A 21,265-nucleotide genomic window follows, 5' to 3' on the forward strand; every position below is an offset into this window, starting at 1 on the left:
GCCAACTTACCAAACACGTAAAAGGTAACACCCGCACTATAAATACACAGATCTACCCCTCCGGTAAGTAACCAATACACTTTGAGCATAATCTTGTGTAGCTTTTGCACGAGACCTCATTTAGTTCATCATCTAACTTTGCCATCGGAGGCGGTTGCCCGGCACACAAGCCGGCCCGCATCTAACCTTTCTTGCAGGACTCATCGTCCCGGATAGGAGAGGAGGCTCAGTCGGATCCAGAAGCATAACTGATCCGCATCAGTTTGGCGCCGTCTGTGGGAACGACAACATCTTCAAGTCATGGTAAGACGAACAAATGGACGTTCCCGACAAGAAAGTACGGGGGATGATCGGGTAATTCCTGAAGAAACGATTAATCCGTCAGTTCATGAAGAACAAGAGATACTCCCGGACAACATGGTTCTGGATGATCCAATTGAAGAAGGGACATCACGAGGACCCCGGGACCAGGCCATTATGGCAGATATGGACGAACTGCGTAAAGGCATGCTCGAAATGCAAGGGGTATTACATGGTTTAGTACACCAAATTGGGGTCGAGCAAGGACCAAGGCGCAACACCCAGTCGGGAAGGCTAATGAGAGCCTTCAGGACGGTGAGAGGAGCCCGACATCCAAGGCGCATCCCGAGAACAAAAATAACTCGGGACCAAAGGGACGTACAACCTGATCGAAGCAAGCGCCAAACCACGCCTAATGGGACAAGGATCAGTGCTTTAGAACGCATTTCGTTGCCGCCTAAAACAGGGTCCTTGCCCCCCAGGTATAGTCGGGAGCACGTCGATGAGATCGTGGAGAAGGAGGAGGAAGGAGAAAGCCAGCCCCAACCTTCAAGATCAAGAATTTCGACCTCTCGGGCACCATCCCAAAGGAAGGAAACTACAAACCTTCGCTCAAAAAAGGAACGAGTTGAATCCGATGAGGAAGGTACAAGGCAGAATCGGCTGCGGAAGCGAGTGGCTGAGGTCGAGCGAAAACTAGAAGATTGGGATCATGACGAGGATCTTGATGTAGTAGATCGGGAGCCATTCTCAGACGAAATCATGAACATGCCTTTGCCAAGGAATTTTATCATGCCAACCTTCATCCCTTTTGAAGGGAAAACAAATCCAAAAGAGCACATCAGCTACTTTAAATCAGTGATGACGGTGCTAGGTCGGGAGGATGAATTGCTCTGCAGAACCTTTCCAGCATCACTTAAAGGCCCGGCTATAAAATGGTTTAGTAGCCTACGTCCGGCATCAATAAATAATTTCCGGGAGCTGGCCCAAAAATTCATAGCTCGGTTCCGAAGCGCAATCGGGAGTAAAAAGACGTCTGACAGTCTCTTTGGCATACGACAAGGCCGAAATGAGTCCATTCGGGATTATCTGAAAAGATTTGATGAAGTTGCCATCGAGATCGAGGAGCTGGATGACCAAGTGGCGTACAGCGCACTTTGGAGTGGCATTACCCACCAAAGGCTTCTGGAGGTCTTGCTTACGGACAAGCCAAAAACGTACGGCATGCTGTTACGCAGGTGCCAAAAGCAAGCCAGTGTCTATGAGGTGATAGATGCCCGGGTTAAAGCAGATCGGGACAGGAGATCGGATCGGGACAGAAGATCAGATCGTGAGGAAAAACCATCCCCAAGTGACAAGCACCAAAGGCCAAAAAGTAACTGGAAGCGTGAACAAGTAAACTATACTCCTTTAAACTCGAAGCCATCAGAGATTCTGATGAATATCCGGGATAAAAAGGAGTTGAAATGGCCCGGGAAGATACGTGCACCTCCGGAGGATCGGGATATGACAAAATATTGCCGATTCCACCAAGATTACGGGCACCATACGGATGCTTGTCGGAATTTGAAGTTCGAAATAGAGAAATTGATTCAACAAGGAAAGTTGGGTCAATACGTAAGGCAGTCGGGGAAGAGTCAAGCATATTCACCGGCACCAAAGAAAAGAGGTCGATCCCCAAGTCCAAAAGAGCTTGACAAAAAAGCGGATAAAGGGAAAGAGAAGGTAGATCGGGAGGAAACACCCGTGTACGTCATAATGGGGGGACCAACTGTGGAGTCGATCAGAAAGGCAAAACAAAAGGCACGGTTCGTGGGGGCTGTACATTTGCCTAAGAAAAGGCAAAATCCGGTATGTCCCGAGCCTATAACCTTTACGGACGCTGACCTTGATGGTGTCATATCACCGCATGATGACGCAATCATCATCAAAGTCAAAATAGCCAACCGGGAGGTTCACCGAGTTCTGGTGGACACGGGATCCTCTGTCGACCTCATCTCGTATGATGCCTTCAGGAGGTTAAAATTGGCTGATGATTTGTTAACACCATCATCAACGCCACTATATGGTTTCGCGGGATCATCCACAGTAGCAGAAGGAACTATCCATCTGGATCTTAAAGTAGGAGTGTCACCCCGAGATACTTTGGTTCGGGTAAACTTCATGGTGGTTCGGGAACTGTCGGCGTATAACGTCATTCTAGGACGACCAACGCTGAACGCACTCGAAGCAGAGAGTGTCACCAGGCATATGAAGTTAAAGTTCCCGACTGAATACGGAGTCGGGGAATGCTGCTCAGATCAAACGGCTTCCCGACAATGTTATACAAACTATCTGAAGGAAAAGCGTAAGCCAGAAAGTTCGGGAACGGCCATGAACGTCGAGGTTCGGGATGACCGCGATGAAGAAAGCATGCAGCGGGCGGAACCCGTCGAAAAGCTAGAAAGGATCCAACTTAGTCAATCCTTTCCCGATCGAGGAACGTTCATTGGCTCAGAGCAGCCAGGCGATTTCAAGAAGGAGCTTACCCTTTTCTTGTGTGACAATGCAGATATCTTCGCGTGGTCAGCAAATGATATGCCCGGGATAGACAGACGAGTAGCAGAGCACAAACTCTGGATACAGAAAGATGCTACCCCGGTTATCCAAAGACGAAGAAATTTTGCGATTGAAAAGCACGAGGCAATCAGGGTGGAGGTAGAAAAATTGGAGAAGTCGGGTTTCATAGAACCAATCGAATGCCCGACCTGGCTTGCCAATGTAGTTATGGTGAAAAAAGCAAATGGGAAATGGAGGATGTGTACCGATTATACTGACTTGAACAAGGCCTGCCCCAAGGATTGCTATCCTCTCCCAAGGATTGATCTTCTGATCGATGCCACCTGCAGTCATGAGGTCCTTAGCTTCATGGACGCATACTCGGGATATAACCAGATCTTAATGAGTCGGGAAGACGAGAAACACACTTCCTTTATGACAGACCGGGAGAGTTATTACTACCGAGTAATGCCATTCGGGTTAAAGAATGCAGGGGCAACTTATCAGAGAGCTGTCAATAGGATTTTTCAAAAACAGATCGGGCGGAACATGGAGGTATATGTGGACGACATGCTTGTAAAAAGTTTGGTTCGGGCAGGACATTTGGCTGACTTGGAAGAGACATTCGATGTTCTTAGGACATACCGAATGCGCCTGAACCCTGAAAAATGCGCCTTCGGGGTTTCCTCGGGAAAGTTTCTTGGGTTCATGGTTTCCCAAAGAGGGATCGAGGCTAATCCAGAAAAGATTCAAGCATTGGTCAACATGACACCACCAGTTACTATAAAAGAAATCCAGTGTTTAACCGGGAGGGTGGCCGCTTTAAATCGGTTCATATCCCGAGCTGGGGAAAAGTGTAATACATTCTTCAAAGCCTTAAAGACCACGTCAAGTTCGGGAACAATTGCTTGGACACCGGAGTGTCAACAGGCCTTCGATCATCTTGTAACATACCTCGGGACAACACCAGTTTTGGCCCGACCCCTGTCTGGGGAAGCTCTTACGGTTTATCTGGCAATCTCACCAACAGAGGTCAGTGCAGTTTTGGTTCGGGGTGATACCGTTCAGAACCCAATCTACTATGTGAGCCATGTGCTTATAGATGCTGAAAAACGGTACCCGGACATTGATAAGCAAGCATTGGCACTTCTCGTGGCATCACGAAAACTAAGGCCCTACTTCCAGTCGCACCCGATCATCGTCCCGACTAACTTCCCGTTAAAGAAAATACTTCAAAGGCCAGATGTAGCAGGGAGGATGGTCGGGTGGTCCGTGGAACTTAGCGAGTATCAGATTGAGTTCAGGCAGAGGACGGCCATAAAAGCCCAGGTGCTGGCCGACTTTATTGTTGAAAGCACAATACCACAGAAAAGTGACCAAATGCCAACAGAAGGAAAATCCGAGTTGTGGATTCTACATGTTGATGGTTCGAGTAATATTTCAGGATCGGGAGCAGGATTGACTCTCTGTAGTCCCGAGAACTTCACCATCAGCTACGCAATAAGATTCAAATTCCCAGCCTCAAACAATGAGGCAGAGTATGAGGCAGTCATAGCAGGCTTGCGAGTGGCCCGAGCTCTCAGGGTTCGGGAGCTGGAAGTGAGAAGTGATTCTCAATTGGTTGTCAACCAAATCAGGGGGGAGTATGAAGCTAAGGATGAAAGAATGGCTAAATACTTGGTCAAGGTCGGACAGTTTCAAACCTTCTTTGAGCGGGTAACATACCGACAGATACCAAGAAAGGAAAATGAGAATGCAGATGAACTCTCCCGACTGTCAATGGCAAGTTACAAAAACTTGGACTCAGCGGTTTACATTGAAGAATTAAATAGCCCGAGTATCCAGGAACTGGAAACTTTTGAGATCAGCAAAGAGTCAGACTGGACCACACCTCTGATTTCGTATATTCGGGATGACATTCTCCCGACTGATCCGAAAGAAGCAAAGAAAGTTCGGAACCAAGCTGCTCGGTTCACCATGGTCGGGGAGCACCTATATAGAAGGTCCTTCACGAATCCCCTCTTAAGATGTGTAGGGCCATCCCGAGCGAGTTACGCCCTTGCTGAAATCCACGAAGGCATATGTGGTGCGCATATGGGTGGGAAGGCATTAGCACAAAAAGTATTAAGATCGGGAGTATTCTGGCCTACAATACAAAAAGACGCAATTGACTATGTCCGTAAGTGCGAACGATGCCAGAGACACGCTAATGTCCCAAAGTTACCAGCGGTCCCCATGATATCCATCTCCAACCCGACCCCATTTGCGATGTGGGGAATGGACCTAGTCGGGAAACTACCGAAAGCTCCCAAGAATCGGGAGTACATGGTGGTTGCAATAGACTACTTCACAAAGTGGGTCGAAGCTGAGCCGTTATCTTCCATCACGGAGAAACAGATGGAAAAGTTTTTTCAAGAGAAGATAATATACAGGTTCGGGATACCCCGGATACTAGTAACGGACAACGGCAAACAATTTGAAGGTGCCGGGTTCAAAGCCTTTTGTATGAGGTACCATATAGAACATCGATTCGCTTCGGTTGCCTACCCACAGAGCAATGGGCAGGTTGAGGTCACCAACAGGACACTTCTTGATGGGATCAAAAAGAGGTTGGAGGATAATCGGGCAATGTGGGTAGAGGAACTCCCGAGTGTACTCTGGTCATACAGAACTACGGTACGAACCCCAACTGGCGAAACCCCTTTTTGTTTGGCTTATGGGACTGAGGCCCTAGCTCCCGTGGAAGTATTGGCTGGATCATTGCGTTATGATACGTTTAATGAACAACAAAATGATCAAGGACTCAGGGAGAATTTAGATCTCTTACAAGAAACCCGGACAAAAGCACAACAGAAAAATCTATTGTATCAAAAGAGAGCGGCACAGCACTACAACTCTCGGGTTAACAACCGAAGATATAGATCGGGGGATCTGGTTTTAAGACGAACAGGGGCTTCAGACCCAAGAAATCAAGGAAAGTTAGCTCCAACATGGGAAGGACCTTACCTGGTGGAAAAAGAAACAAGGCCAGGATCATACCGACTGAAGAGAATCGAAGACGGAAGCCCGATTGATCGCTCATGGCATTCCACAAATTTGAAGAAGTTTTACCAATAAAGACATCGGGTCAATTCCGTTTGTGACTTCACATTTTACCAGATCGAATCTTTCTAAAGAAGATACAATAAATTCGGGTTGATTCCCGTCTGATTAATTACTCCTTTTTAAAGGAACTTGCATCTTTTCTTAAAGATACCATTCACTCGGGTTGATTCCCGTCTGATTAATTATTCCTTTTTTAAGGAAGATTGCATCTTTTCTTAAAGATACCATTCACTCGGGTTGATTCCCGTCTGATTAATTATTCCTTTTTTAAGGAAGATTGCATCTTTTCTTAAAGATACCATTCACTCGGGTTCACTCCCGTTTGATTAATTACTCCTTTTTAAAGGAACTTGCATCTTTTCTTAAAGATACCATTCACTCGGGTTGATTCCCGTCTGATTAATTATTCCTTTTTTAAGGAAGATTGCATCTTTTCTCAAAGATACCATTCACTCGGGTTGATTCCCGTCTGATTAATTACTCCTTTTTAAAGGAACTTGCATCTTTTCTTAAAGATACCATTCACTCGGGTCGATTCCCGATTGAGTAATTATTCCTTTTTTAAGGAAGATTGCATCTTTTCTTAAAGATACCATTCACTCGGGTTCACTCCCGTTTGATTAATTACTCCTTTTTAAAGGAACTTGCATCTTTTCTTAAAGATACCATTCACTCGGGTTGATTCCCGTCTGATTAATTATTCCTTTTTTAAGGAAGATTGCATCTTTTCTCAAAGATACCATTCACTTGGGTGATTCCCGATTGAGTAATTACTTCTTTCTTAATGGGAATTGCATTTTTTCTTAAAAATACCGTATACTCAGGTTTATGCAAAAACGAAGAAAAATTTGATTCAGTCATAAAAGGATTACAATATTCAGCATTAAGACTTAATCAATTTTAACTGAAGGACTCCCGGGAAGGTCCTCCACAACAGCTGGTTCGGTCACGCCCTCGAGGGACTCCAACAGGCCTACAGTGTTGGCAGGCGAACCTTGGATCTCCTCCTCGCCCCGTTCAGGCTCCTCCGGCAACTCACTATCTCCTTCCCGAACTGTTGTTTCTTCGTCCTCATCTTCCTCCCTTACTTCGTCTTCAGGAGAGGGTTGGGGAAGAGGATCAATGTAATCCACAGCATCAGGAAAGGGGAAATCCTCAATCTCGGGAAGGCCTTCGGGACGAGGGCGTTTGAGTTCATCATAAATCTGAGGGTCCAGTAGCTTCTCCGGCTCTCGGGGGCGAGGAAGGTCAGTTTGCTGCAGAGCCTTCTTAAAGGCAACCCGCATACCTCTCTTAAAGGAGGGAGTAGCAACAGCCAGGAGGAGACTCTTGAACTCTGGAGTCGAGAAGTATTCCTCCAGCACACTTCGCCTTGAAGCTCCTGTACCCGAGGACTCCAGCTCTTTCAACTTGTCTCTCAGCTGGGCATTCTCATTCTTCTCCACCAATAAAAGGGCTTCAGATGCCTTCAGATCCTCGGACACCTTCCCGACTTTCTCTTCCAAGTCACCGACCTTCCCTTTGTATTTGCTCTTGCTTTTGGAAAGGACATCCCTTTCCTTCTTCGAGTTCGCCGCTTTCTCTTCGGCGTCCTTTGATTTCTTCTCCGCATCTTCCTTGGCGTAATAGGCGGTGCGGGCCCGAACGTTCGACTCCCCATGGAGCTGTTCGGCCAGCGCTAATCGCTTGGCTTGGTCCCGAGCTCTGCGAAGAGACTCGGAAAAAAAATGTGCACAAAGACAGCAACATATCTCGAAAAAAGAATTTACCCGGGTAAGAAGATTCATAATAGTGATTCGGGAGAAAAAAGAGGAAAGACAGGTACCTGAATCCCTCATTAAAAAATTCCCTGTTCGGGAGGTTGCACAGATATGTTGCATCAGCATCGTTAGTGGCATCATTTAGCCACTGTTCAGCATACTCCGAGTCGCTGAAAACGGAGTTGAAACCAAGGTCACCACCCGAGGAAGAAGGGGCAACCTCCCGAGCCGGTTCGTCAATACGAACCCTTTTTGAAGGACGAGGGACGCCGTCTCCCTTACGCTTCTCAGCTCCCGAGGAAGGAGCCTTTTTCTTTAAACTCTTGTCCGGGGATGCCCTGGGAGGAAGGGCTACCGCCTTGGCAGCTGCAGGAGTTTGAGCCGGGACTTTTTTGAGTACTCCCGAAGGAGTCTTGCTTGTAGGCACAGGCTTCCGTCGCTTGGCCTCGTCCATGTTCCCGAGCGCCATGGCCAGAAGATCATCTTCGGAGATGTTTTGGCTCACTGAAAGACGAAGAGTACGTATCAGGTCAGCACAACATAGACAACACATAAACAACAAAAAGAGACTTACTCGGGGAGAAACCCCATAGCTGAAGAACTGACTCGTACTCCATGGAATACCCATGGACTGCGAGTTCGTCATCGTCAACCGAGTTTATTATATCTACATAATCTTCCTCCTCGGGATGAAGGGCGACAGGAATATTCAGACGGTCGATCTTCCCCTTGGAGACTTCTTGGAATTGAGTACGGAAGGGCTCGGGAGAAGGTGGTTTAAAAAAGAGATAAAACTCCCGCCATTTCTTGGTAGTGGACGGGAGGGAATCCTTCAGAATAAAGTTCCCTTGAGAAGGGGAAATTCTTTTGGATAAGAAAAACCAGCCGCGTTGGCTGTGAGGATGAAGGGAATAGTAATGGTGGAATAAGCCAAAAGTCGGGAAGACCCCGATCGACTTACAAAAACCGACGAACCCGATCATAATCCTCCAACTGTTCGGGCTCAAATTGGAAGGACTAAGCTTATAATGCTCAAGCACGTCTATGAAAAGATCATGCAACGGGAGGCGTAACCCCCCGATAAAAGCATCATAATATAAGGGATAAAATCCCTCGGGAGGACTATTTACTCTCTGGCTATCAGTCGGGATAATAACCTGATATCCCTCAGGAATACCGAAACTACCCAAAAACCTATCCAAATCCTCGGGAAACAAGGAGCAAAGATAGAATTCAGGTCCCGAGGAGTTCTGGACAAAATTAATGTGCCAGGGAGTTAAGGGTTCGGCTTGAAGAATTTCTAAGGCTGCGGAGTCGAGTTTCTTAACATCAGGTTTACGAGGGATGGCCCCCCAGAAACCGCTAGGACGTTGAAAGGGCGGTCGGGGGGGAGCTTTTGATCTGGATGGTCGGGAGGTAGATGGGACATCAGTTCGAAGAAAGGCTTGGGAAGATACAGCAGGGGGATCTCGGGAAGTGGCCGTAGATTCGGGTCTTAGGGCACTCTGAGCGGAAGGAGTGGCAGAATCAGAAACAGGATCAGGGTTCGAATCGAAACTTTGATCAGGACCCTCCCGGGATTCTACACTTGGAATGGTCTCAACCTCGGCCTCTTCCTCTGCTTCTACCCCGGTCTCTACTTCCCCTTCCACTTCATCGGGTGCGAGGGATGGAGCCGAGGCTTGCATCGCCTGCCTCTCTTTGTCCTTACGGAACATCTCTTGAATCTCGTCATAGAGTCGGGGATCGTCGTCCTGGGTTGAGCAGCTATTAGATTTGGATTTCTCCTCATCAGAAGATTGCTCATGGAGTTCTTTCAGGCGATCCCCGGTCAGGTTGTATTTTTTCGTTTGATCGCTATCACCCTCACTGGTATAACCCTCAGCCCGACGACGTCTATCACGATAGATGGGAACGGGAACCTTGTTTTGATACCTAAACCCTCTCAAGCTTACTTTTGGCTTCTTCGGGGCCTTATATCTTCTCGGGGCCATAAGGAAAAAGAAACTTGCGATTAAAAAGCGAGGGAAGGCTTGAGAAGGCTTGGAAGTCGATCGGGAGCGTCGCTTAGTCGAGAGCGAAGAAAACAAGTGAGAAGAAAAGGAAGGTAAAGGCCCCTATTTATACTGCCGGAAGAGGCGTTACACTTCTTGATCAGACGGTTACGACTCCTGACGATCAACGGTTGCAAAGCAAAAACGGTTCGCCTCCCCCGAGGCTCTCATTATGAAGCCTACGCCTAGCCGCCTGACGTGTCAATCCCAGGTTGGGCGAAGTCCTGAGGACAGCCGTTACAAAAAACGGCTGGTCACTTTAGTGCGCAGGCATTCAATGCGCCCACTAAGGGATATTCCTGGAAATGTCCCGAGGAAAGGGAACTCGTGGAACCTCCCGAGATACGACTCATTCCAACCACTTAACTATCCCGAACATCGCAAGCAACGATCGGGATAGGGGGCTTATGATACGGAATGATATGCACCAGTCGGGTATAACCCGAATGAGTGGGTACCGTCATATTAAACGGGTTACACCCGACCCTATCATGATGAAACGTAATCGGGTCCCAGCTGAATGGGGCTCCACATTGCGGTTAGTCGGGAAGGATGCCGATCTTCTATAACCAAAGGCGTAACGTACGCCACAAATATAGCAATCAACCTTGTTATAGAAGGTCAACTCGACAGCTGATTGAATGGGACTAACGACAAGGGAGCATGATCCGAGGAGAAACATCAGCCCTTGTCAGGCCAACTTACCAAACACGTAAAAGGTAACACCCGCACTATAAATACACAGATCTACCCCTCCGGTAAGTAACCAATACACTTTGAGCATAATCTTGTGTAGCTTTTGCACGAGACCTCATTTAGTTCATCATCTAACTTTGCCATCGGAGGCGGTTGCCCGGCACACAAGCCGGCCCGCATCTAACCTTTCTTGCAGGACTCATCGTCCCGAATGGGGGGGGGGGGGGGGGGGGGGGGGGAGCAAGGGGGGGGCGGCGGGGGGGTGTGTATCCCCTGGTGGGGGGGGGGGGGGTGTTTTTTTTTTTATTAAATAAACATCAATAATTTAAAAATTAGGTGTTTAATTGGTTAAATTTAAAAAAATAAAAAAAAAAGCAAGTAAGGAAGAAAATAGGGAGGTAGGGTTGGGGGTTTGGGGGGGGGTTGGTGTGATGAGTGTTGAGGTTAGGTGGAGGGTGGTGTGTGTGGGGGTGTTTTATGTAAGAAATGTGGTTGGATGTTGTTGTTTGTTGGTTGGTTTTTTTTTTTTTTTTTTTTTTTTTTTTTTTTTTTTTTGGTTGTTTGTGTTTTTTCTCCTTTGAATGAAACTCCTTTGGTTGTGACAAAACAAATATTTAAAAAGATGAAAAAAATGAAGTACCAGTTTGATAATCCATCGAAAAACAGTTTATGTGTTTCTTACTGAATGAAGCGAACACCGTTTCGTGGTGTTCCATTTCGCATGATTTTTGCAACATAAATTGAAGTTCATGAATTTTTTTTTTCAAGAAATACTTATGTATTGCATCTGTTCCTTGAAGCAAAATTGGGTGCTAGTTGAGTTTAAGTGAGGCAGTTTTAGAAGGGATATTTATGAAAGTTGATACTTTAAAAATAACAATGGCAAATCTCATAATAACTTAATGGCACGTGTAAGAAAAGTGTTCTATTTCCAGAACTCTTTAATAACTTAATGGCACGTACTTTCTACCCAAAAAAGAAGACTTAATGGTACGTCTTCAGATAGGACATCCAGAGTCCGGATCAGCTCCCCGTCAGGGTAGCACAAAGTGCTCCCCGTCGGCTTTACCACCATAAAAACAGGGGGGGGCTAGGGGTGGGGTGATGGGAGGGTTTTTTTTTATTTTTTTATTTTTTATAGGTGGGTCCCACCAAATTTGTGGTGGAAAAGCTGCCTCTGTGCTCCCCGTCAAGGGTGATGATCCGAATTCGGACATCCACCACATTCTTAAGATAATTTTTTTATATATATAATTTAAATATATGATGAGATTTTGGCCCTGATCTTAAGGAGATAGTTGAATCATATAGAATAAAAAATTGGATCCAAACCCAAGTAAATCATGGTCTACCAAAAAAAAAAAAAAAAAAGGGTCTATCAATCACACGAGCCTCTTAGCTTTCACCTGCATTAATTAATGGTGGTTATTTTGCAGTGGATCAAAGCTTAGGTTTAAACTTGAGAAGGAAATTCACATTACAATATTTGGGCCCAACGGTTCACGACCCAATTTCAAATTCAAATTCATTTCCCCCTCTGTTTCTCGGTTTCTCTCTCTCATCTCTGAGACCCTGTGAGTCTGTGACTGCAATTTTGGGACGAGGGCGTGAGACGTGAGTTCTCGTGTGTCTCGTTCGAGGTTCAATGGGAAGTCCCAGTAACTTCATCACGACACCAACCAGAACCCCGAATCAGAAATCCGTATCTTCGCGGGTTTCCAGAAAGCTTCAAGAACCGAATTCCATGGATTCCTCTTTGAATCATTCAGCTTCCGATTTCAAGTCAAGGTTTGAAGCCTACAATCGTTTGCAGGCAGCTGCAGTTGCTTTCGGTGAGAAACTCCCCATTCCAGAGATTGTTGCACTTGGCGGCCAATCTGACGGCAAAAGCTCTTTACTTGAAGCCCTACTTGGCTTCCGATTCAATGTTCGGGAGGTTGAAATGGGCACTCGCAGGCCACTCATCCTTCAGATGATCCACGATCCCTCAGCCTTGGAACCTCGATGCAGATTTCAGGTTCTTCCCATTATCTCTCTCTTTTCTTTAGGGTTTCCTTGGGTTCTGGAAAGCATTTGAAGATTGTATTTTAGTATAATTGATGCGCTGGATGATGGTACATATTTAATGTGACAATCTGTGAGAGGAATTCGTTGATTATGATAGGGTCTATTTTTAATGATCCTGATCTGCGGGATTTTGCTTAATCTTCTCATAGTTTTTCAATATTTTATTCTTATCGTGTTTGAATTTTAATGCATTTGTGACTGGACGAATGGATCATATAGGAAGAAGACTCTGAGGAATATGGAAGCCCACTTGTCACGGCATCAGCAATCGCAGATCTTATTAGAATGCGAACTGAGGCACTTTTAAAGAAAACAAAAACATCAGTCTTTGCAAAGCCAATTGTGATGAGAGCAGAATACGCTTATTGCCCTAATCTTACCATTATTGATACTCCCGGTTTTGTTCTTAAGGTGGATATTCTCATCAGTAACTTGAAGTTTTTTTTTTAGTTCGTGTTGAACGATTAAATGCTAACCTGAAACACTTACAGGCAAAGAAGGGGGAACCGGAAAATACACCTGATGAGATCCTGTCAATGGTGAAGTCATTGGCAAGTCCTCCTCATCGCCTTCTCCTGTTCCTTCAGCAAAGTAGTGTGGAATGGTGCTCATCACTTTGGTTGGATGCCATTCGTGAAATTGATCCAACCTTCAGACGGACAATAATTGTTGTCTCTAAGTTTGATAATAGGCTCAAGGTACAAATGTACAAATCATTGTGAGATCATTTCATCTAATGGAAAAATCAAACTTTGGGCTTACTATATAACAAAGTATAACAAAAAGTTCTCTTTTGGTAACAAATGGATATACAGGAGTTCAGTGAACGATCAGAAGTTGATCGGTATTTGAGTGCAAGTGGCTACCTCGGTGACAACATTCACCCATTCTTTGTGGCTCTTCCAAAGGACAGAGGCACAGTTTCAAATGAGGAATTCCGCAGACAAATTTCTCAGGTTGACACAGAAGTCATTCGACATCTACGTGAAGGTGTTATTGGAGGATTTGATGAAGAAAAGTATAGGCCTTTCATTGGTTTTTGTGGTCTTAGAGAATACTTGGAGTCTGAGCTTCAAAAGAGATACAAAGAAGCTGTGCCAGCAACTCTCGCATTGCTCGAACAGCGTTGCAGTGAAGTTACCACAGACTTGGGAAGAATGGACTCCAAGATAACTGCCACATCCGATGTTGCTCATCTTCGGAGATGTGCAATGATGCATGTGGCTTCAATCAGCAGTCATGTGGTATGCAATATGTTGCTTCATACTGTTATTGCTTTCGTTTTGTCCCAAAAGCTTCACAATTATAATTTACAGTGGAATGAAACACACTTCTCTTGTTGTGAAGGGGACATTGATTGATGGAGCTGCAGATCCTTCCCCAGAATGCTGGGGGAAAACAACAATAGAGGAGCAGGCAGAGAGTAGTGTTGGAAGCTGGCCTGGTGTTACTGCTGATATAAAACCTCCAAATGCTACCCTAAGACTCTACGGAGGAGCCGCATTTGAGAGAGTAATGCATGAATTTCGCTGTGCTACTTATTCCATTGAGTGCCCACCTGTGTCTAGGGAGAAGGTAAAACTACTATAGAGCTAGCTGTCTTAGAATTGGACATTAAAGAATTTGATCCTATTAGAATCTAAAAGGTAGAATACTTCATTCTTTGCTGTGACAGGTTGCAAATATACTGATTGCCCATGCTGGCCGAGGTGGGGGTGGAGGAATAACAGAGGCTGCTGCTGAAATAGCACGTGCTGCTGCTCGGTCTTGGCTTGCTCCTCTTCTAGACACTGCCTGCGATAGACTTGCATTTGTTTTGGGGAACTTATTTGAACTTGCTATAGAGCGCAACCGCAGCCATGAATTCTCAGACTGTAAGAAGCCATACTTCAACACTTCATACTTTGCATGCTATCCCTTTATTTGTATTATAATCCTAAATCACTTAGTTCTCTCTTGTATCAGTAGATATAGATTAGCATATTTCATTGACTTCGGTTATCTTCTTGCTAAATTGCTTAAACTTTGGAGTCATTGTAAACAAAGAACTAAAAGACAAAAGGAGGCCACCTGATCCATCCTTTTCCTTGGAGAACTGTATTGTGGACAAGTATTAAGTGGCAAACTGTGATACTGAAATACGATCCTTGTATTTGTTTTCAATAAACAAATTCTAAGGCAGAATGTGCATCTTTTATTTGTTAATCTGAAAATTTATCTGGAACCAGGGGAAGGAAAAAGGGGGGGGGGGGAAGTAAATTGTGCATCCACTTCATATTAATGTCATGTTTATGCTGCTTTTGGAATAACTTGAAGAAAAACTTTATGCTTGTCAAACTCAAACTTCCTTACGATGACTTTAAGAATGCCTTATTTTTCTAAGGTGCCTGGTTCTTATTTCTTGTCATTATCTGCTTGAGAATAGATAGGAGGAAGAAGGGTGATATGGACGGCTATGTTGGTTTTCATGCTGCTTTAAGGCATTCCTACAATTGCTTCATAAGGGATCTTGCCAAAAAATGCAAGCAACTAGTTCGTCACCACCTTGAATCCATTACAAGTCCATATTCTCAAGTCTGCTATGAAAGTGACTACCTTGGAAGCTTTGGCTCAGGTGCAAATCCAACCTATAGAATCAGCCATACTCCAGCTGCTCTATTTAGTCTTGAGCTATCTGATGGAGTAGAAGATGAAAGCATGGGAAGGGATCAAGAGAATATGCTGTCAGAAAGAAATGCTCAACAAACTACACCAGGGAAAAATATAGAAGCAAGAGACGCACTCCGGGATAGCCAAATGACTATACCTGAGACCCCATCTCCTGATCAACCAGGTGATGCAGTATATGGTGGTGTTAGAAGGAAGGAAGTTGGAAACTATGGAGAAGCTGGGGCCAAAAGACGAAGCTCAAGAATGATTGCCAATGGCAAAAATGTTGAGCATCAAAAAGTCCTAACTGGTGGTTCTATGGTATTTGGAAATGGTGACATTGGATCGAAGTCAAGCTCAGCTTACTCAGCTATTTGTTCCTCAGCTGCACAGCATTTTGCAAGAATTCGTGAAGTTCTAGTTGAGCGAACTGTAACATCAACTCTCAACTCTGGATTTTTAACTCCTTGGTAAGCTTTTTCCCAAAGTGAATTAATTTTCAGAAAACAAAATGTCTTCATGTTGTTGATTTATTGTTCTGATACCTTGTTTTATTTCTCTTTAATTGATGACTTTACAGTCGAGATAGGCTTGTGGTGGCACTTGGTCTAGATTTGTTTGCTGTGAATGACGATAAATTCATGGATATGTTTGTGGCACCTGGTGCAATTGATTCCCTTGAGAATGAACGCCAATCCCTTCATAAGCGCCAGAAGATACTTCAGTCTTGCTTGCAGGAGTTCAAGAGCATTGCCCGGGCACTTTGACAGAATGTATTTTGTGGATAAAACTGTCAAAAGAGTGCTGCTGCATTTTCATTTTTTTTCTGCTCTCTTTTCATCTCAATTCTTCACATGATCACATCTGAGTGTACTTTAAAGCAGAGGGAAATTTGGTGCAATTTTCCGTTGCCAGTAAGAAAATGAAAGGCAAGTATTTTCTCAGCAAACACCCTACTAAGTACTAGCAAGCCCATGAGCTAGATGTTGTAGTGAGAAAGAGGGCGCGTGAACTGACAACCAATATTTCTCTGCCCATTTCATGAGTTGGAAGAGCCTCCTCTCCATATGAGTATTGTGTTTATAAATCTAATGCAAAATGCAGGGAAAGTTGACATCCTCAACTGAAGGAGCAACAGCATTAAAAGTTGTTTGAACAGCTAATTGGAATATGACTAGTTAACTTATTAATTAGTTTGAACAGCTCCTTACACTTAAAAAAATAAAGAGAAATTAGATTGAACAATTTGATATTAAAAAACATAGTATGTAGTTTGGAATCTATCCCTGTACAATAATAGAGGCTCTTTTCAGGTCCTTTCAAGGCAATCAAGGTTATCAAAAATAAATAAATAAAAAATATAGATGCACTAAGTAATTTGTAATCTTATTGGTTGGAAAGAAGTTACTTGAAGCCTTACTAGCAAATATACTACGTGCATTGCCAATGGTAGGTTAGTTGAGCGGTTAACCACCCAAACTCCCATGGGGAGGTCTTGGGTTTGCACCCATCCAGCGGTACATATATTAGTAATATCCCCCCCCCCCTTCCTCCATAATATCAACTCGCTAGCTCCAAAAATACTACGTGCATAACCTTAGACTTGCTTGATAAAATTAAAAAAAATTAGAATTGAATGACTTCATGGAGTCTATGTAGTTGGCTTCATTAACAAAGGACTTGGACTGCAAGAGTCACCAATCTCGCATTGAAATCTAAGTGAGTTTGGTTCTTAGTTGAGACTTAAATCGATTAATTATACATTTTATTCTTGTTGGCACATACTTTGACCAGGAACACATGGCTGCTGTGTGTTTGTTGAATCACAAGTAATTCTCGAAGCTCCACCTATCTCTTCTATGTAGCAGAAGACTGTCCACACACACTTAGAAAGCTTTAAAATAGGTATATGCATGATTTTATCTAAGCAATCAAAGACACAAACTAAGAAGTTTGAAGAAATTAATAATGGAAGACTTTTTATTATGAAAAACACTTGCCTCTAGTTTCATGTGATACATGGGCAAAAAAAGGCTACAATCTCTTGGTAATTTTCTAGGGTTGTTCCAGAGGTGCCAAAGCTAGGATATGAATTAAGTGATGTTAGAAATGCATCACGAGTGTAGAAGGTCTTGCTCACACAATTGATTATGCCATTGAAGAATGACTATGTTAGCTATAGACGTCGATCTAGTACTCGGAGTTGGAGTAGAAGAATAACAAAGATCTCCTTGGCATCCAATGCCATAAAAGGTGTGACAACCCTTATAATTCTAACTTGTGATCCGTATTGTAGGTCCGAGTACTTGAAGTTCCTGCCGGAATAAGTTGTGGACTATCCGGATTGAAGCTCATGATCCATACCTTGAGCCCATGGACCTGGATTCTACCATTGAAGAACTTGGCTTACTGGGAAACTGAAGGAAATCCAGTAGAAACCCTGATGGACTAGGAAGGTGGATCTCTAGGTTGAGGCAAGTCGGAAATCCGTATTTTATTCTTGGTTACTAGGTAAGGACCCCCCCACATGTTAGTTTAAGTTAGATTGGTGTTGGGGATCAACCGGTTGAGCAAAGCACCCAAGTACTGAAAAGTACTAGGGGCAGTCGCTTAAGGCGGTTGATTGACCTAACCAACCGCCCCAAGTGACCGGTTTTGCCCCGACTCTCTATAAATAGCCATCCATTACCTAATTTTGTATTATTTATTCGTGGAGGCTACTTGGACGATTAGGAGGTAGAGTACAAGTGGTTGGTGGTGAAGAACGCTCGAATCACAGAGAAGGTTTGATTCTTGCTCAGTCTTTCGAATCGGTTGGAGGTTAATTAATCACACACTCTCCCCACTTGTCTCTCTTTATTAGTAGTGTGCTTTTCTTCCTTCTATGATTTTGTAGATGGTGAGTTGAGATGGTTAGAATCTTTCTATCGATGATCGCGACTAGATTACACCCAAAGATGGATTTCTATATCCAAATCCAAGGTTGATTTAGTTGAAGGAGATGAAGTGGATTTTAATCTTCCTCTTCTGTATTTCTAGAGTGAAATAAACTCTCTAGAATGTTAAGGACAAAATTCAGATTTGGATTATTTTAAAATCAAATCAAGGATGGATGATCAAAAGTTGGAATTTCAGACTTGAAATTCTGCTTGAAGAGGGGGTGGTCGGTTAGGGCGGTTGATTGACCTAACCAACCGCCATAAGCGATCGACAAAGTTGATATCATCTTGATCTTTGCTCTATTTTGACTTTTGATTTTAATGAATCTTCTTAATCCTAATATAAGTGATCTCAAAGGTTTTTTGGACTTGTTACCTATGAAGTTTGATTGTACTTTCAGTAGCTTTTTCACTTTGATAGGTAAGGTTACAATTCTATATATATGAATTGGCATGTAATATGATAAATTGTTTATAACTTTGAATGCATAAGTGATCATATAACTTGTTGTTACAAACTTACAGTAGTTTAAATGATTCATTGATAATAATATGTCGTGAATGATGATTAGATATACTTGAATTATTATGTGATATTGAATGATGAGGTGTTGTAACTATGACTGAGGGTATCCTTACTAGGTGTTCCTAGCTTGGGATATCTGGGACTGTGGTATGGGACACTGTTCTTTGATGCCCCCAACACTATCATGGTTGCTATATTACATACCTAGAAGGTTTAGATTGCATGGTTAGATACCCATATATGCTATTACCCTTTTGGCAAGGGGACCCGTGATAACGATGAAGTGACTCTATTTCATCTTACAATTGTAGCCAGTCCGTGCGGAGACTCATTGGTCTATTGTTAATCATGCATTGATAGGGTTGCATATTTTAGGGTTGGGCTCATGGGCATCCAATAAGTGGCTTGGGAGTCGTGAGGGGAAATGAGAACATTTACCCCAACAATATGTGGATAACCATAGGGTACATTTGGGAATTGAGTCCAACAAAGGTAGCCAGTCCATGAGGATTCTCATTCCTAGGTGGAGAATAATACCGGACCCAGTTGGTTGGTGCCATAGGGGAAGTATCTAGACCATATGTAGTTTGTTACTGTAGGACCTTGCATTGGGTTAGAATCCCTGACATGCGTCAATACTCATGCCAATGGTTGTGGTGAGAGAGTGTGGACCTAAACCCTAGCCATGGTTGATTGACAAGGACCGAACCCCTTGCCCAGGATCCCAACAAAGGTAACCAGTTAGTATGTGATCAGAGTGACTAGACCTACTCAGAGGAGGGCTGGTATTATATCTTAAAGCATGTTTGCCATACTAGAGACTTACATGGTTAGCTACTAGATGCATCTATATTTATGCATATCATCTTTCCCTTATATTATTTACCATGATATGATGTTGACATATATATGAGATTTGTTGCCTTATTGAGTTCGTAGGAACTCACCCTTTTTTTTGACTTTATATTATTCAAATGGCTATCTTGAAACGAAAGAAGTTCCATATGATTGGGAGAAACCTCTTGAAGAGACTCTGAAGGCGTCAATGGAATGTAACGATGTACAACACGAAGCCACCTATGGGGGCAGGGAGTAACAAAATAACAATTGAACTTTGATTTTCTTTTGCTTCCGCTGAGATACCTTTTTGGACTCGTTTACCTTATTCATTCCTTTGATTATATTCTTTCCTCATTGGATTATGGACAATTGTATATCCTTTTTAATTAACTATTAAATTGTTCTTTGCTGTTGATTTTTTATTATGTACATTTATTATCACTGATGGCTACCGTGGATATCACCAACGGGTTGTCGGACAGGATTGATGCCAGCGGGTGGATTGTGACAATAGGCATCTCTAGTTCATAATACCTATATTGGCTACAACATAGGCCTGATGCATAGTTACAAGATGTAGTTGAATAGCTAGGACCTGCATGGCAATCGGTGTCGCGGTAGGTGTCTCTAGTTCCACAATACCCATACTGGCTACAACAAAGGCTTAAAGCACACCCACAATACTTTGCAATTGCAGTTTTTTACACCAAACTTGCCAAAAGTCCAACCAAAGTGATGGTTAGTCGGAAGCTTTTCATTCTGAGAGTTGAGGTAAACACTTGAGAATTAAGAATAAGAATGTATAGAGAGAATACAAAAATTGGGATTTCTGAAAATATTTCATGGGAAGGGTGGGTTTATAGTGCATTAAGTGCTTAGTCCATCCATGTGAAAAGAGATAATTTAAGTCTACAATCCATGGTACATTATGTCGGCAATAATCACCTTGTTGATGGAGGGTGACACAAAAAATGTGACCGACATGAGATTTCCCATAAGTCGATGATATATTGCTGAGAAATCGGCGATATATTGCTAACCTTCAAAATTTTGACCATTTTTAGTGAATTTTCACTCTATTTTTTTGTCATTTTCTCTCTCTTATCCAAAGCTTCTCTCTCCACCTAGGCCTGTAGGACCTCTACAGGCTCTAGGGGTGGCATGTTTGTCAGCAATAGAATGTGAAGCATGTGTTACTCTCAATAGGATGAATTTGTACTTGCCTACATTGATGTACTTTTGTAATAGCATTGTATCTTGGCATCCAGTTCCACAATAGGTGTAACAACCCCTATAATTCTAACCTGGGATCCGTATCATAGGTCTGAGTACCAAAGTTCCAGTAGGAATAAGCTGTGGACTATCTAGATTGAAACACATAATCCATACCTTGAGCCCATGGATCCAGATTTCTACTAATGAAGAACCTGCCTTACTGAGAAACTGAAGGAGATCCAGTAGAAACCCTGATGGACTGGGAAGGTGGATCTCTAGCTTGAGGCAAGTCGAGTTTAAAGATGCTCGAGATTAAGGTAAGGTCCCGCCACGTGTTGGTTTAAGTTAAATTGATGTTGGGGATCAACCGGTTGAGTAAAGCACCCAAGTACTGAAAAGTACTAGGGAGCGGTTGCTTAAGGCAGTTGATTGACCTAAAAGACCACCCCAAGCGACTGGCCAGGTGTGATTGCGGGTTTGAACCTTGTTTTGCCCCGGCTCTCTATAAATAGCCATCCACGACCTAATTTCCTATATTTTATTCGTGGAGGCTACTGTGGACTGTTAGGAAGAGTA

General features: G+C 43.6%; 3 protein-coding genes across 3 annotated transcripts; 2 read left to right on the forward strand and 1 right to left on the reverse strand.

The window, feature by feature from the left end:
- The first annotated feature begins 300 nt into the window (after positions 1–300).
- LOC149004825 (uncharacterized) lies at positions 301–6,806 on the forward strand. Its single transcript, XM_089135723.1, has 3 exons — positions 301–2,898; positions 3,769–5,772; positions 6,768–6,806. The coding sequence occupies exons 1-3, from the start codon at positions 301–303 to the stop codon at positions 6,804–6,806; spliced, it is 4,641 nt and encodes a 1,546-aa protein (XP_088991849.1).
- Positions 6,807–11,971: 5,165 nt separating this feature from the next.
- Positions 11,972–16,241, forward strand: DRP5A (Dynamin related protein 5A). Its single transcript, XM_089169652.1, has 8 exons — positions 11,972–12,470; positions 12,740–12,931; positions 13,012–13,218; positions 13,336–13,764; positions 13,868–14,095; positions 14,196–14,394; positions 14,946–15,639; positions 15,750–16,241. The coding sequence occupies exons 1-8, from the start codon at positions 12,099–12,101 to the stop codon at positions 15,934–15,936; spliced, it is 2,508 nt and encodes an 835-aa protein (XP_089025778.1). The 5' UTR covers positions 11,972–12,098; the 3' UTR covers positions 15,937–16,241.
- A 693-nt stretch (positions 16,242–16,934) lies between these two features.
- Positions 16,935–20,532, reverse strand: LOC149004827 (endochitinase At2g43590-like). Its single transcript, XM_089135725.1, has 3 exons — positions 20,515–20,532; positions 20,070–20,157; positions 16,935–17,041 (listed from the first exon to the last, which is right to left on the reverse strand). The coding sequence occupies exons 1-3, from the start codon at positions 20,530–20,532 to the stop codon at positions 16,935–16,937; spliced, it is 213 nt and encodes a 70-aa protein (XP_088991851.1).
- Positions 20,533–21,265: the final 733 nt, after the last annotated feature.

This window comes from Hakea prostrata, chromosome 9 (genome assembly GCF_041222555.1).
Source record: "Hakea prostrata isolate BN-2017 chromosome 9, UWA_Hpros_2, whole genome shotgun sequence".
Taxonomy (NCBI): Eukaryota; Viridiplantae; Streptophyta; class Magnoliopsida; order Proteales; family Proteaceae; genus Hakea; species Hakea prostrata.